The sequence below is a fragment of the Nansenia antarctica genome (assembly GCF_963989245.1).
Source record: "Nansenia antarctica genome assembly, chromosome: 1".
NCBI classification, from domain to species: Eukaryota; Metazoa; Chordata; class Actinopteri; order Argentiniformes; family Microstomatidae; genus Nansenia; species Nansenia antarctica.
This window is the reverse complement of record NC_137674.1, coordinates 14,738,850-14,755,838: the sequence shown is the minus strand read 5'-3', so window position 1 is coordinate 14,755,838 and position 16,989 is coordinate 14,738,850. Positions and strand designations below refer to the sequence as shown.

Genomic DNA, 16,989 nt, shown 5'->3' with positions numbered 1-16,989 from the left:
CTAATGGGATGGCAGTACCCAGGATCCTTCATGAGAGCTGTCAAAACACCAAACCTATTAAATGCACCCCCTGTGGCGACGTAGAGGCGGGGTGATGATCACTATTGACAGCCGGGCTCAGGGGTCAGCAGAGAGAGCGGTCTGGACAATGACAAGTGAAAGGTGGTGGGCACAAACGTAATGGATTTGTGACTCACCTGTAAAAAGCTTGAGGTCTGAGGGTTCCATTTCTCCTCCGGTCTACCGTGCCACGTGTTGAGGATACTTAAACACACCTGAGGGAGACAGACAGACGTAAACAACACAGAGGCAGTTAAAGCACCTCTCTCTCTCTCTGAAGAAGAGAGGGATGACCCGGGTGTCAGGTAAACATCCACAGGGCACAGACCCCCCTCTACTCTTCTCTAGCCATCCATCCATCCATCAGCGGAGAGCTGAAAGGCCGTTTGCCCTCCGCACCGGAGAGGCACGTCTGATGTGGACGGCCCACAGTCATTCTTCTAGCAGACGTCTCCGTCCATTATGAAAATAGATGTCCCCTGTCAGAGCCCTGCTAATGAGGAGGAGCAGGTGCCAGCACCTTCACTGCTCTGCACCGGGGGAGAAGGGACGGGGACAGGGACAGCTTATTCTCTGACCCCATACTAAAATAAGACGTCTTGAGGGGACGGTGTATCGGCTACTCTGCTACTCTATTTGAGCTTAAATAGGTTGATAGCGACTCCAAGGATCGCTCATGACAAACACAATGGTGCACTTGAATAGAACAGCTTCCTAGTGAAATGTGGAAAAGACCTGGGAAAAATGTTTATTTTTAAAAATTGGTATTATTTGTTGTCATGAGCCACTAACAGGCTAACATTTGAACGAAACATGTTTGATGGAAGCTCGGTAGAGAGGACGGCTCCAGTTAGCGTGTTTTGCTAGCGCCGCAAACACGGCTAACTCACTTTTCCGTCGTTGTAGAGGTTTGGGTTGAAGCGCACGCTGTGGCCGCCGGTGGTCTCCAGGTTGACGAGGGGCGGGGAGTTGGGGTAGTCCTGGGGAAAGTACACGTCAAACTCAAAGCAGCCGTTGGCGTAGGGTGTGTCCGCTGGGCCTGTGATCAGAACCTGCAGGAAGGGGCAGAGAAGAAGGGGTTAACACACACTAATGTTCTATTGTTTGTATTGTTCTTGTCGTAAAGCACTCTTAAGACAATTGTCATTGTAAAGACTGCTTTACAAATATAACAGCGATAAAATCAACACACCAAGCATTTGGAAGAAGTTTCATGCAAAAAAAGAGGATCATGGTTCATCCTTGTGATTCCAGTGACCCTGGAACTAAAGAGTTGTTTCAGCGCCTTTTTTAATTTATTTAAACAAACCCCAAAAAACAAACAAGGAACATAGGACTCCCCCCCCCCCCCCTCCTTCCGGTGGTCGGCTGGTTTTCAGTTAGTTGACACAGAATTTGGATTAAGAATAGAAAGGCAGGAAGGAAGGAGAGCGGGAGAATGCAGGAGAGAGAGGGAACCCGTGTTCTTGCATCAACAAACAAGGTGTCTAGAGTGAAGTGGGAGGCTAGCTGCCCCCAGCTGTTTTTGAAAGAAAAGAGAGGAGGACAAGGACTAGTGTGTACTAGTGACACTGCCAGAGTGCAACAGAGAAGAGAGAAGAGAGGAGAAGAGAGAAAAGAGATGAGAGGTCGGCTGATAGAAACAGAGAGGCAGAGAGAAGCAGGCCGTGCTGGTTTGAACAGGGACAAGACAAACTAAAATCAAACCAGGGGAGGTTGCCGCAAACAGGTGCAAGGGTACGCACACAAGGGCTGTGTGTGTGTGTGTGTGTGTGTGTGTGTGTGTGTGTGTGTGTGTGTGTGTACTGCTGCCTGACCCCCGTCTAAGGAGCAAGTAGGGATGTCAGGGGCTGTAATGCCGAATTGGCTCAGCGACTGCACTCGCAAAGACTGCTGGAGGGCAGCTAGCGTCACTCAGGCGGTAACACTCTCAGTGCACTTCAGACAGAAGTGGAGTCAGTCTGGAGATGGGGAGAACCTTCGCTGTTCAGGTCTATAAAGATTGCATGATGCTGATGCTCCCGCTAGAGACTGACAATGCCTTAGACCGGTGCTAAGTGTGTGTGTGTGTGTGTGTGTGTGTGTGTGTGTGTGTGTGTGTGTGTGGGGGGGGGGGGGTAGAGTGTATGACATGCATCTGTCCCTGTCTGGCACTGTTCCTGTCCCGTTACTTACGGAGGGCACTGTACATGTAAACATTTTTTTTCCCTTTTTTTTTTCTGAGTGGTGCAGTCCCAGTCATATTTTTCATTTTATTGGACAGATACAGTGAAGACAGACAGGAAAGTAAGGAGAAGTGAAGGGAGAGAGGACATGGGCCGGATTCTAACCCATGCCGACATGGGCATATGGGTGCACTGTAGACCACGGTGCTAGACCACTGGACCCCCCCAGGCCACTATGTCAACATTTCTACGACCACCAGGACCAAGCTCCGGACCTGGGGCGATAGGGCCTTTTTAGCCGCAGCCCCGTCCCTCTGGAACGCCCTCCCCAACCACATCAGACAGGCCAACACCCTGCCAACATTTAAACAGGCCCTCAAAACCCACCTCTTCAAGCTTGCCTTCACCAGTTAACCCTCTCCCCCTCCCCTTCCCATGTGTCCCCAGCACTACCTCAATTAGGCCCCTATACTTTCTTCTATTTACCTTTTGTTTCTTTTTATTATTACTACTCGATCTTTTCAGTCTGTAAAGCGTCTTTGACTGTCTAGAAAAGCGCTATATAAGTCTAATGTATTAATATTATTATTATTATTTCTGACGTATGGAAGCTGGTACCTTCATGATGTAAACATGTGTGACGTATGGAAGCTGGTACCTTCATGATGTCCAGGCGCTCCTCGTCGCAGCGGACGAACACGCTGGAAGAGGAGGAGAGAGGCAGCGAGGTGGACAGCGTGACGGCCTCCTGCGCCAGGCGGCGGGCGCGGGCGGCACTGTTGGCGTCGCTGGCGTTCTTCACCTGAGACATGTAGTGGTAGTTGACCTTGAACACCAGCTTGCCGTCCTCGTCCTCCGAGACCATCTCAAAGGTGTCTGAGAGGAGAGGGAACACACAGAGGGAAGGAGGGGGTTAATGCCAAGTTCAATACACGTTCCTCCATCAGAATCATCCCGTCACTATGGACGCAAAGAAAGCATGTTATTAACACTAGAATAGCCACGAGTGGTCATTTGACCCCTGTGAGTAAAGAAAAGTGTTCTATCTTTGCACTCGATCAAATTTCAGGACCCTCCTTTCATGACTTTTCCTACATATGTGCGTTCTACCACCCAAGTATCCGTACATTTTCTAAATCACATCAGGATAAGCTAATATAAAGCTATTTTGCAGTTTTTCTGTGTAGGAAGCAGGCTAATTTACAAGCGGCCAACTAGTGGTCGTTGTGTGTAAATAGCAGCTTGAGCATTGTAAAGAGGGGGTAGATTTGACCCCCGAGGCGGCTCTTTTAATAGGTTAAAAAGGCACGGCTGTTCTAGTGTTAATGTGAATGAACAAAAAAAACGTATTACAAAACTGTCCCTTGGGGATCAATAACATTTTATTGAGTTAGACATCTGAGGAAAAACATCAAGTCACTTAGTATCCTGTGAACATATCCTATGAGTACAGCCACCTCCACTCCTTCACCATGTCACTGTGATCATATCCTATGAGGACAGCCACCTCCACTCCTTCACCATGTCACTGTGAACATATCCTATGAGGACAGCCACCTCCACTCCTTCACCATGTCACTGTGATCATATCCTATGAGGACAGCCACTTCCACTACTTCACCATGTCACTGTGAACATATCCTATGAGGACAGCCACCTCCACTCCTTCACCATGTCACTGGCATTAAACCTGTGTTGTGTCAGGCATCCCGCCCGTGCCCTTATCTCCTGTACTTTAATCACATTCCACAACGGTGCACCCTTGTTACATTGGGCTCCTCCATCAGTCTCCTATTTTTATTTTTTTATACTTAGACCGGAGAAAACCTGTTTACATTCGTGTCACTTGCGATTACTTCAGACGTCGGGACCCACTCGCAAAATCAATTGCAGCTCAACAAAAGTCCCATAATCAATCACGGCGTGGCGTGAGATGAGAAGTAGCAGACGGAGGAGCCCCGCCTCCCCCCAGACAAGCAGGCAGGATGGACGTATGGATCATTTTGGAGGAGGGGAGGGTGTTGTGTTGTGCTGGGCACGTTTGTGCGCTAGGAGAGAAAGGGCCGGCAGTAGCCTAGAGGTTAGAGAGGCCGGCTAGCAATCGGAAGGTCGCTGGTTCGATCCCCGCCTCATGAGGGAGCTGCATGTGCCCTTGAGCAAGGCACTTAACCCCTAATTGCTCCAGGGGTGCCGAGTATGGCTGACCCTGTGCCTAGAGCAAAAAATACCAAATTCAAACAATTGACTGACAAGTTGATTGCAAGGCAATAAATCATTTTTATTTTTATTATTATTATTAAAAGGAGCGCTTCTACTGCATGTCTAAACACTCACCTATGATTAATACAACCATCACCCACCCACACCCACTCACCAAACTGGAGCTTCTTCATGGCAGCCACGTACTTCTCCTCTAAGGAGCGGAGGATGGAGAGCGGTTTGGGCCGGGTTGTTGTCTTCTTCGACGACTCAGCCAGCTTCCTCTCTGAGGAAGAAAGAGAGAAACAAAGGAGTCAAAAAAATAATAATTCTTGTGAGAGTCAGCACTGAGCGCTCAAACTAGTGGCAGTTCTTTTTCAACAAATGACCTGTCCAGAGACCTTCTCACCACTTTCACCAACACTGGGCCACCCTCCTCCCTCCCCTTCACATTTGTTATATTGACAAATGGAACTGCTATCATTAGGAGATGCTAACACGCTATCATTAGCAGATGCTAACATGAGATTGCCCCGCGCTAAAGTCTGACACTTCTTTTATCGACAACCGAAAACCGTGTCAAAGACAAACGATAATGGCTATGCCTACCGATTCCTCCAACCGATAAAACATAGTGGGGCACTGGGGACAGAGGGCAGTTAATGCGTCAACATAATTAAACGTCTATATATAGAACATGTATCGTGCTGGAAGCTCTCTCCTCCTCTGTTAGAGACATTCTGGTAGCTGGACAGATGTACTTACCATTAAATTACTGGCCCTATTTAACTGGCCCCTCGCCTTGTGGATGCGAGAAAGGCATAAAAAAGCAGAGCCGTCAATACCTTCATTTATTTCAGCCAGTTCTGTTCGGCACGTTCGCATCGGGATATCGACGCTCCCTAGAACGTTTCCCCGAGGTCAATACCGTACGGCTGCAGGAGCAGAACAGCTATCCAATCGCGGCTCTCTCTCATTTCTTAGACTAATTACTAATTAAACAATCACACAACCCGACCGGCCCACCCACGCCCCCATACACAACTGTCTGCTCCCTTTCGGAGCCTGAACCGCACGGCCGTTATGATATGGATTGGGGAACTGACAGTGGCATTGATCTTCGTCTGGGCGTGACGCAACCCCCCCACCGTCCAAACCCCCCCCCCCCCCTTGCTCAGCGATCACTTTGACCGCCATTAACAGGGCCTTAACACACAGAGGAGCAAAAGCTAGAGGAGGTCATTAATACTGTTCACGGCATAGTAGGGGGAAGGCATGGGGGAGGGGTTACCATCAACCATGCATCATACGACACATCGACGTGCTGCTTTCTTTAGCGAGGGTGAGTAACAGCTGCTAGGAGACTCCCTCCCTCTTGACCGCCCCCCGACCTCCCACTCTCCCCAAAAGCTGCCTCCTGTTGTCCTTGCGAGGGCCTGCTAGGGAAGTCTCTCTCCGTCTTCTCTATGGGACTCTGGGGAGGCCTGGCTCTCACTATCATTTGCGGACGCTGACTGATGGCCTTTCCGAGGACCGTAGGACAACAGAGTTCTCACAAAAGACAATCCATCAGGGTCTGGATTTCCACATAGACACCCTCTCCTCAGGGAGAGGTAAGAGATATAGGGCCATTCTTCACCTGCCAGGTCAACATTTAGGAGGTGAGGGGTGGAGATGTTCAGGCTAAAACAGGCCATTTCCCCATGATTAAGACCAAAGGGCTGTCGTCAATCACTGTTGAGGAACGGAGACTAAACTTAGAGACCCATTTTCACGTCCTTGTCCTCAGAACACAGGACGAAAGGGAAATCCCGTGTGAAATGCACTTTGAAACCGAACCTAATCTCTGATCCGAAGAAAACTCTAAAATTGTGAGATATAGTATACGCCTTTAATCACCTAATCGCCTAAGTCACCTCCCTATCCTCACCCGGGTCTTCAGGTCAAAACGCCCAATATCTCAAATACTAAATTGAGACATTCTCAAAAGAGGCTTTCAAAAGAGAGCAATGAACGAGAGTTAAACAGCTCAGTACGAAGGAGGATCAACACTAACTCGTATGAGTGAGGTGTGTGTGCCGCGGCTCACCCTGATTGGCCTGCCGCAGGCTGGTGGTGGCGGCGTAGACGATCTCGGCCGTCCTCTGGATGTCGGGCACCAGCAGGGTAAGCCCCTCGGGCTCCGGGTCCGAGCTGTCGGGCTTCACCGCCGCTTTGCTTTTGTCTTTCTTTGACCTGGAAGAGAGAGAGAGAGAGAGAGAGAGAGAGAGAGAGAGAGAGAGAGAGAGAGAGAGAGAGAGAGAGAGAGAGAGAGAGAGAGAGAGAGAGAGAGAGAGAGAGCGAGAGAGAGAGAGAAAGAGAGAGGATGAAAAACCCAAAAAACTGAGAGAGAATAGAAATAGCATATAGGAATACGCTGTACTCAGATGAAGACTTCTCGTTGCCTTCACACATGACTTCATCACGCCTAATTACAATTACAAACACATTCTTGACCCTGGTGCAGCCCTAGAAGACAAGACACCCCGCTGTATGGGTGCCCAGACACCGAAAATGAAAGTACATTTTTTATGCCGTTACGGGAGTGAGCAGCAGAGGGTGAAGCCAGAGAAGAGATGATGTTCAGACCCACAGAACCGAGGCAAGGCTGGGGCTCCACTGCCCAGGTGCAATGAATAATTAAAAGGGGGCTTTTGTGCAGCTCTCGCAGCATAAAATACTTTTTCTAGAAATAGAATATGAAGTAGGGACTAGGGCTGAACGATCAAACGATAGAAAGCGGCAAGAGCGAAGAACGGTTGTTTATTTTTTTTGCTGTGTTGTTGGTAACTAGCATGCCTTCTGGTTTGTTCAAGGTTTATAGCGCTATAGCTCCAGTGCTGACTGTGACTGATTGGTTTGACAGAATCAGGCTCGACAGAATCAGGTTCTCTATCGTTTGTAGGATTCTACTTTGTTTAATTTATCTATTGTTCACTACTATAGTATCATATATAAACTGTTTTATGGATTTATACAAAGACAATGTTAGCCAAATCCTGTGCAAATGAGGGGTGGTTCAAAAAGCAACTTTTCCGCATGACCTTTTGTGAAATTGAACACCTGCCAAGCTCCCTCCATCAGTCAGTCCCTCCATCCTTCTTTCTCTCCCTCCGTCCCCAGAATCCTCAGCTTTGGCTCCGGGGACAGTACCACCACTCTCTAAGGCCCATCCCCCCCTCCGGCACCACCAGCCCTCCTCCCCCACCTTTCCACAACAGGCCAGACACTACCATCAGTGGCAGGCTGGATACAAACAGGGAGAGACACTTAAATAAGACGATGGCGATCTGATCACACCATCTCTGTGGCTGGCGCTGGGCTGCCATGGTTACAGGTCTGTCTGTGGGTTCCATTCCCCGGGCGTCAGAGCAGGGACGGCTGTAGATATGATGCTTCAGTATGAGGGCTGTGGGTATGATGCTTCAGTATGAGGGCTGTGGGTATGATGCTTCAGTATGAGGGCTGTGGGTATGATGCTTCAGTATGAGGGCTGTGGGTATGATGCTTCAGTATGATGGCTGTGGGTATGATGCTTTACTATGAGGGCTGTGGGTATGATGCTTCAGTATGAGGGCTGTGGGTATGATGCTTCAGTATGAGGGCTGTGGGTATGATGCTTCAGTATGAGGGCTGTGGATACGATGCTTCAGTATGAGGGCTGTGGGTATGATGCTTCAGTATGAGGGCTGTGGATACGATGCTTCAGTATGAGGGCTGTGGGTATGATGCTTCAGTATGAGGGCTGTGGGTATGATGCTTCAGTATGAGGGCTGTGGGTATGATGCTTCAGTATGAGGGCTGTGGATATGATGCTTCAGTATGAGGGCTGTGGATACGATGCTTCAGTATGAGGGCTGTGGATACGATGCTTCAGTATGAGGGCTGTGGATACGATGCTTACATCGTCTTACATCGTGTTACATTAGAACAGTGTTGCCATGGAAGGGACCTTGCCTTCCATTGACAGCCCAGGTCTGACCCTAAAACTGACCTTAACCAAACCATTCAAGCCTAACCAAATGTTCATCAATTCGGAAATTCAACATGGGTTTGCTGAGCGTCGAAGAGGGACTGTTTGATACATGCTTCAGTCACGTTCAGGGAACATCCGTTGGTTTAAATATTGACTCCTGGGATGGGTTCCCATGCAGTATTGACGTTTTCCGAGGCGGAGTGCTGGAGTGAGAGGGCTCCCTCTGAGGACTCCTGTCCTGGCGTAGCCTGCAGTATGATGTATGGGGGTGATGGGGGTGCCGTGGGCTTGGTGCTCATTATGGAAGGCTATGACTAAAGGTACGTCACAGATCCTCAGACCCTCTCGGTCTACAGGGCTGAACCCAGGAGAGTCAACGACATGGGACTATGCTATCACGCTAACCTGTGTTCTGTTACACAGCCGGTCTGTTCTTTGTGTGTGTGCTTGTCTGTGTGTCTGTCCCCACCTGAGGCGGTTGGTGTAGGTGTCCACGCAGGTCTTCATCTTAGCCAGCAGCATGCCCACGGAGGTCTGGCCCTCAGAGTGCTCCTCGTCCTCCTCGTCCTCCTCGGGGTCTCCTGACAGGGGCAGCAGCAGGGGCACCAGGGCGGTGCAGGTGGAGATGGCCCGCAGCAGCTCCAGCAGGGCCCGGTACAGGGGCACGTGGCGCGCCATGTCCAGCACTGGAGAGACAGAGAACGTCACAAATAAGGCTTAAGAGAATAATAATAATGCTTTTTATTTGTATTGCACTTTTCATTCAAAAGAATCTCAGAGTGCTACAGAGTAAAAAAAAATAGCCAAAAACACAAGTTAAAAACATAGTAAAAAAAAAAGAAAAAGATAATACTAAAGAAATCACAAGAATGAACACAGGTTCAACAGTCAACAGTCAAAGGTGTTTTTGAATAAAAAATGTTTTTCAGGCCTGTCTTAAAAGAGTCCAGGCTCTGTACTCTGTACTAAATGTCAACAGACGATTTCAGAAGGTATGTGTGAGAAGGACAAACAGGGAAGTGGTGATATCTAGTATATCTGAATCAAGCAATAAAAAAATGTGGTTTAAAACATAGGCACACAAACAAAACCATTCATTCAGACTCCATTCCTCCCCTACTATCTGACTATCTGTGCATTGAGGAGGAACGACGCAGACGGGACTGAAAACACATTGTGTTACACATCCATCTGTTTTACTCTCAGATGTCGTCAGTGAAAAATGTGACACTGTCTGGCGAAATCACGCTCACAGTCACGATCAAACAAGAGAACGAGAGAGAGAGAGAGAGAACAGGAGGGGGAAAGAGCAGAGCTTTATTCTCCCATCAAAAATAATCAGACTTGCTTGTTTAACAATCTCTTCCTGTCAATGTCAGTACATAACAATGTTTTCTTCTTAGCTGCTACGTAGCGACGCGAATGCGTGTTTTGATTCAGAGCGATTTCCTCAGATTCTCAGTTTGAGGTGTACCAACATTCCAAATAAGCATATCTTCTTTGACTATTTTCATTCTATTTTTATGACACACCATTTGAAAGCTTACAAGCTGCACTTTCATAATCGGTAAAAATCGGTGTCCTACTTGGGGACTTTTCCACCAGACCCTGTCACAAATGTATTCAATATGGTAGAGAACATGAGAAAACAACATTGCAAGAGCATCTGTTTCTTGGACTCAAATTAAACGTGTGTGTGAGTGCCTGCGTGAGTCTGTGTGTGTGCCTGCGTCTGTCTGTGCACGCACATGTAACGGCAGTGCTAAGTGACTGATTCTCCAGGATAGATCTCGGTGGAGATGCCCAGAGAGAAGAGAGGAGGAGCGGCAGCAGAGAGGCATGGAGATGAATGGCAGTAAGCATCAAGCTGGGGAGAGGGGATATTAAAGATTAGGATATTTCCAGGAACAGACAAAATGAGAAATGACACCTTGGCACCGGAAACAGCCCTGAGGCGGTCACAAACCAAGTCCAGAGCTCCAAACCACTGTGCAGCAGACTCCCCTGCTATAGAACCACGTGTCCTTGAACGCCACTTCCAACAGCGCCGTGTGTCTGTCCCTCGGTCAAGCTGAGCGAGTCAGGAGGGCGCCAGAGGACGCCTTGGGCCTAGCAAGCAACCCCCCACTCGCCCCAAAACACCAGATTAAATCAACAAGGAAATAAATAAAACGGAATCCCACAGTGTCATTTTCGAGAAACTGGAACGAGTCAGCTAGGATGAAGGATGGGAGAATCAAAGGAGCAGGCTGGAGCCATTGTCCAAGAGAGAGAGAGAGAGAGAGAGAGAGAGAGAGAGAGAGAGAGAGAGAGAGAGAGAGAGAGACAAACGACCAGAGGGGGATTAAGTGAGGGGAAGAGAAAAAGAGAGGGGGGGGGAGACAAATGACTAGAGGGAAAAAGGGATAAAGAGAGGGGGGACGACAAATGACTAGAGAGGGATGAAGAGAGAGAGAGAGAGAGAGAGAGAGAGAGTGAGAGAGTGAGATGAAGAGAGAAGTGATGGTGACAGGGCTCTGACAAGAGCCAGGCAACCTCCCCTGTTCCTCTACCTCATTGTGATATGATTCCATACAAGGCCCCCTTCTCATCCCCATGGCGACCGGGGCTGACAGTTCCCTCTTCACACCCATAATGGACGTTTAAATAAAACCCCGGCCAGGCACGGTGGCCTGGAAGCATTAGGCAGACAGAGGAAAGCCACCAAACACCCAGCCAGGCCGCCTATCCAGTCACATCCAGGCTTGGGAGTCAATATTTTGAAGGTGACTGGACAAGAATGGCCATTTTCTGTATGTTACACAGCAGGCTGTGTGTGTGTGTGTGTGTGTCACGAGCCCTGTGCTCGCCTTGTGCCAGACTCAAATCGAGCAGGGCGGCGGCTCACTTTGGACTCCCCGGCCTGCTTTACATTTATATTGGAATTCCCGGCCCTGACGTTCCTCCTTTCCCGGAATTTGAACAACATTGACCTCCCTCAGCTTTAATCTGCGCTGCAATCCTCTCCAGTGTCTCGTGTACGGCCTGGAATCCTAATCCCTACCCTACTGAATACATTTAAGCAATTACCGCTAGGCCCCGGTAACTGGTATGATTGATGTGTCTAGCCTTGGGCTAATGTGTCCAGTGGTGGAGTAGGGTGTGTGTGTGTGTGTGTGTGTGTGTGTGTGTGTGTGTAAGCGCACATGTGGAGGAGGAGGAGCCTAGGGTACCTGCAAAATGTCAGCCTCTTTTTCTATTTGTTTCACAGTCAAGTCCCTATCCCGGGTTGTTCTCCATAACTTAATTTGGACTTAAGTGATTTACAACCAGCAGAATGGACTTCTCAGAGAGGAGAGGACACACACACACACACACACACCCCCACAACCCCCCCCCCACCCCCCCACACACACACACCCCTCCCTCACACACACACACACACACACACATACACACACACACACACACACACACACACCAAATGATAACGCAACACTGTCTATAACACTGTCCCCCAATACATTTCCACATAAACCCTAAATAAACACCTAACCCCAGATGGTGAGGTCACCCAGTCCCAGTCAGACTGAGGGAAGGAGATGAAGGAAGTAGCTGGGAGTCTGGATGGGAAAAGGTTTGAAACAAAGCAGACATTGATCTTAACCACGACTGGCCGCCGGGGGAGACTGGCCTTAAGTCATAAGAGGGGCTGATAGGAGCAGGAAACCTTGAGCGCGGCTGATTTAAAGTCTTCCTGGAGGCCGCCCGCAGAGAGCTGCTCTGCACTGAGAGCTGCAGATGTGTCCAATGACTCATACTTAAAGTCCCCGTCTGAGAGGCGGTGATGAGTCAGGCCCTGCGTACAGTCCTTGAAATAAAAGCACTCCCACTCAGCATAACGCCTCCCTGTCGGTCCACACACCCCCGATGAGGATGCACAGACACCCCGAAATAAGGCTTGACGTTACAGCCCCCTTCCCCGCCTCTGAGCGAGTCTCGGATGTGACTTTATTGTACACACGCTGGGCGGATGCTCTGGGTATCAATCTGGTGCCTGGGGTGGTATGACATCAATCTACAATCCCCTACCCCCCTCCAAACATAGAATACCTTTACTGTCCAATCTACAACCCCGCTACCCCCTCCAAACACTGAATACCTTTACTGTGCAATGAATCTACACACAGGGGGAGGGGTGGGGGGTGGGGCAGCGGTGATACTGGGGCTTCTTCAATGTGATTAAAAAGTGATGGAAAAGAAGACTGAGAGAGAGAGAGAGAGAGAGAGAGAGAGAGAGAGAGAGAGAGAGAGAGAGAGAGAGAGACAAACGACCAAGGATGGACAGAGACAGGGAGTGAGACAGCCAGGAGGAGGTTCATATAAGAAGTGTCAGAGAGAGAGGGGGAGAAGGGCTACAGCATTGAAACGTTCTCTGGAAACCCTCAATCTCTCAAAGGCCTGAAACAAACAGGAGATGACGGTAGTTTCTTTACCAAGCCCGGGCCTACATCCTGAATCGTTTGCTTTCTTAGAAAAAAAAAAAAAAACTGTCTATATGTTTTCCTCTTAGAATCTTTGACAAATAACTACGAACCAGCCTGCCTCAAATACAAGGGCTGTGCAATGCCATAAAAAAAAATATACAACTGTATTCATTTCACATATATAGCTGAATATATAATAGCTTAGTACCAAACAATTCTCCATATATTATAATAGTTAAGCTATCCAGCAAAAAAAAAAAGTAAAGATGCTACAGTTTAGAACACCTTATCATTTCCACTTGCAGACGGTCCCTGTGCATGCCATGTGAAAAACCTCAGCAACGTCACAGCTTAACATTGGTTTGAAGAGGTCAGGCCCAATTATGAAGAATGCAACACAAACCCCTTGAATATGCTGTGTACACACACACACACTTCGATTTTGCCCTGAGGGCTGGGTAAAGTTTAATCAACTTTTTTCACAGTGCGCACAACTTGTGACATGAGAGAATATGGAGGATCATGGGGTTTCATCACAACACTTGTTATCTGAGGCCCAGCGAGGGTGGCACTGCCAGTCTTCTGGCCAAGGGCACTGCAGGGCCAGGCACACAGGGGCCTCTAACTCTGGGCCAACTGGCTGACTGGTGACAGTAGTGTCATTCATATTCATCATGGATTGGAAAGAGGAACAGGGGAAAGAGGGGTGAGAACATACAAAATGCTAATTCATTAATGAAACATTTGATGGGAACAGAGAATATGGCACTGACCAGAGCCAAGCAGACATGGCTGGAAATGGCTCTTGGCTGGAGCAACAATGACACAAACAAATCAGAGACCTCATCCAAAGAGTCACAAGGCAAGGGAGAACTGCGAAAGCCATCTCATATACAGTAGTTACCACTTCAACACCAAAATTCTTAAAACGTAAGCGCATTGAGTCGCATCTTGTGAGAAATACGCTATACAAATAAAACTTGATTTGATTTGAAAATTCAGACCAAAGGGGAACCACTTGAGATGGTAAAGAGTGATAGTGGAACACAACACTCCCAAGACAGCAGTGCAAACCCCCAAGAGGATTGGCTAAAGTTACAACGCGAGTGAAAGTCCACACCCACATAAAACACACAAGTACTAACGCCCAGCTGTGGAGACACCCCAGCCTCACCTGAAGTCATCATCAAGAGCGATCCTCTTTAATATCCTGAAAAGCTCCATTCCAAGAATACCTCAGGAACTAATGGGCCATTAAATAGAAAGTATTGAGCTGGGCTCGATCCCTCTGCTTTCCATCTCATTTCACTTCCTGTCTAGATTGGATGAGGAGCGACAACGCCACTAAACTTGCCACTAAAGGGTCTAATAACGTTCATCCAAAAAATTATAACCGTTAAATAATTATTAAAATGATAACGTTCATCAAAAGGTAGATGTGCGTAACCAACCTGCGAGTGTCGTTGTCGGCTGTGAATGTTAATTGCCCCGAGCGTCTTGCTATCAAAATCACAGGCTTTAAAAACAATAGTAATACGGTATACCGCGGTATTTGAAAATAGCCACGGTGTCCGTTTCAATACCGTCATAAAAATAATTGTGCTCCGGAAGGTGCTCAAATATCTAACAAATGCCTTAATGTTTGTCCAGCACCACTATCAGTGTGGTTGAAGATGCTATGAAAGTGATGACATTAGGGTGCATATCCCTAATTCAAAGCATATCTTCTTCAACTACTTTCAAAGTATCATTTAAAGCTTACAATCTGTACTTTCATAATCGGTAAAAAAAACTGAAATGTTCACCAGCCGCCGTCACAAATTCATAATTTGAAATTGGCGGCTCCCTCAAAGCCCTAAAATGTGATTTTTAAATCCCGCAGTAAAACTGGATACATTACCGCCCAAACCGAACAAGAGGCCTGTGCTGCTGTGAACGGGGGAGGGGAGCGAGGGAAAGGGACCGATGCTGCCACTGCCACCACCTGACACCTCTTGACAAATGAGAGTTGGTCCAACCCTGCCAGATAAAGAGTGCTGTCGGCATCTCCCCCTCCTCCTCTCTCACCACCTCTGACGCTGTTAGCAGCTTCAACAAGAGGAACAAGCCAAATCTAGCCACCCATACCCTGCCCCCAATCCCCCCTATCCCCCCCTCTACCCATACTACCACTAAGTGGAATGTGTCATGCAGCGGAGCCCCTTGTGCTGAGCTCAGAAAGACGCAGGAATGAAAGCAGAGAAGAGTGAGAGGCTGAAATGCTAAGTGACACACACACACACACACACACACACACACACACACACACACACACGAGAAGGGGCCTCTATGTAGGTCACCAGAGCCTGCCCCCCCTCCTACTGCAGGTACCCCTAGGGAGGGCGTCCAGCCTGCTCCCCTCTCAGTCCACAGCTGGGGGGTCTGGCTCTGGTAGAGGTGGGCTGGGGGGAGCAACACTGTCAACTCAGGGGAAACAGAGGCCCGAAAAGGAATAAGGCCGATGGTAAAACAGGACCAACGATGTTCACAACGCCTTATGCCTCTTTTTGCAGGGAAATTATGATGATTGATTATGATGAGTACACGTGAGTAAAAGGCAAATGCTGTCCCTGTCATACTGTCACCGTTTGGGGATGGCGATGTGTCACTGAGCCAGGTGTCATGGGGCTTGTCCCAGCACGTTCCTGTTCGCAGTTGATCAACACAGACAAACAGCCACTGATTATAACAACAGACCCCAGAGCAGCATGGTAGATCCTAGCCTAGCCTACAATAATCAACAAATCTAAGCAAAGCTCGGCAACAACAGCTGTTAAAGTCAGCTAACTTGTGCACAGTTCAGTGTAACATTGTTATCAGTAAGATTGTGTCATACTGCCTTATAAGTTGAACAGACCCACCAGCTACAGAACAGGTGACGAGGTCATGATTATTCAAAGCGATTTCCAGTCATCGCATGCGGCGGGCTTAATGTGTGTAGGTGAGAATGTTGCTGACGCTGCATAATGACTCCATAATGACCTACTTCACACTTCTCATGATCATTTAATAGACGAGAAATGGACCCCCCACCTCCCCGCAATCGACAGAAAGTCATACTTACTTACTCAAGTATATGATTGTGGTAATGTCCTTAGTAAGAGCAGCATAATTTCCCTGTTTCAGAGAAGCAATAAAAGCTTTGAATGGGCGACGAGCGAAAATATAACATATTGAACTTTCCATCTCAAAAGTCCCATTATCCTCCAGGCGTTTTTTCCACCACCGTTCTACTTGATTCTATAATCTATATATTATCATATTTATGGGCTACTTCATTTCTTCTTTTTTGGGGGGAGACAGAAACATATAAATCTTAGACACTACTAAAAGCTCTATTTTGAAAGGTTTTCATATAGATCATTATGAAAACCTTTCAAAATAGCGCTTTTAGTAGTGTCTAAGATTTATATGTTAACATAATTTTAACATAATTAAATTAAATAATTACCATAATTAAAACTAGGCTTAGACTTTTTTATAAGACATGGCCATGGTTCAAAAGAGAGCAACACTAACTAAGCTACAGTGGCCCATAGATGGAGGTCAAAGAGATACTGGGAGGATGAGAGGAAAGGTCATAATAATTTTAACCCCCTCCATTCTAATGAACCCCACAACCCCACTGGCTTCTTCCTCCTGTACTACCTTATGTCCAATTTGGAGCACCTTTTGCCTTGTCCACCCAGTAGAGCAGAAAAGACCTATCCTCATAATGACAGAAGACAGTTCTAGGACTGACATTTGGTATTTCACAGTGAGGGGGGAGCAGTGGCATCTACACTATCCACACAGGAGAGATGGATTTAAAGAAGGCACCTGTTTAGAGAAGCAGACACCCATGCTGTTCAGTTAGAGGATGAGTGCAAACACGCTGCACGCATGCCTGAGCCAGGAAATAAGGGCCTGAGACACCACCTCATTGAAAAAGTGGAAAGCGAAGTAAACAGATTGTTTTGTTGGTGTAAATGGATTCTCGCTTGGCCAGGCTTCTAGCTAAAAGTGAACCGAAGAAACTCATGCATATCTTGGAAGGCGCACTCTC

At 47.8% G+C, this 16,989-nt stretch overlaps 1 protein-coding gene across 1 annotated transcript in view; it reads right to left on the bottom strand.

The window, feature by feature from the left end:
- The window catches only part of birc6 (baculoviral IAP repeat containing 6), a gene marked incomplete at its 5' end in the record, with an annotated part of 126,890 nt that overhangs the window by 9,452 nt on the left and 100,449 nt on the right, over positions 1-16,989 (bottom strand). The window contains 6 exons of the mRNA XM_080548216.1: positions 198-275; positions 951-1,112; positions 2,884-3,101; positions 4,600-4,710; positions 6,514-6,659; positions 8,909-9,125. Of these exons, the coding sequence (XP_080404342.1) occupies positions 198-275; positions 951-1,112; positions 2,884-3,101; positions 4,600-4,710; positions 6,514-6,659; positions 8,909-9,125 (932 nt within the window). The remainder of the gene's footprint in view (positions 1-197; positions 276-950; positions 1,113-2,883; positions 3,102-4,599; positions 4,711-6,513; positions 6,660-8,908; positions 9,126-16,989) is intronic.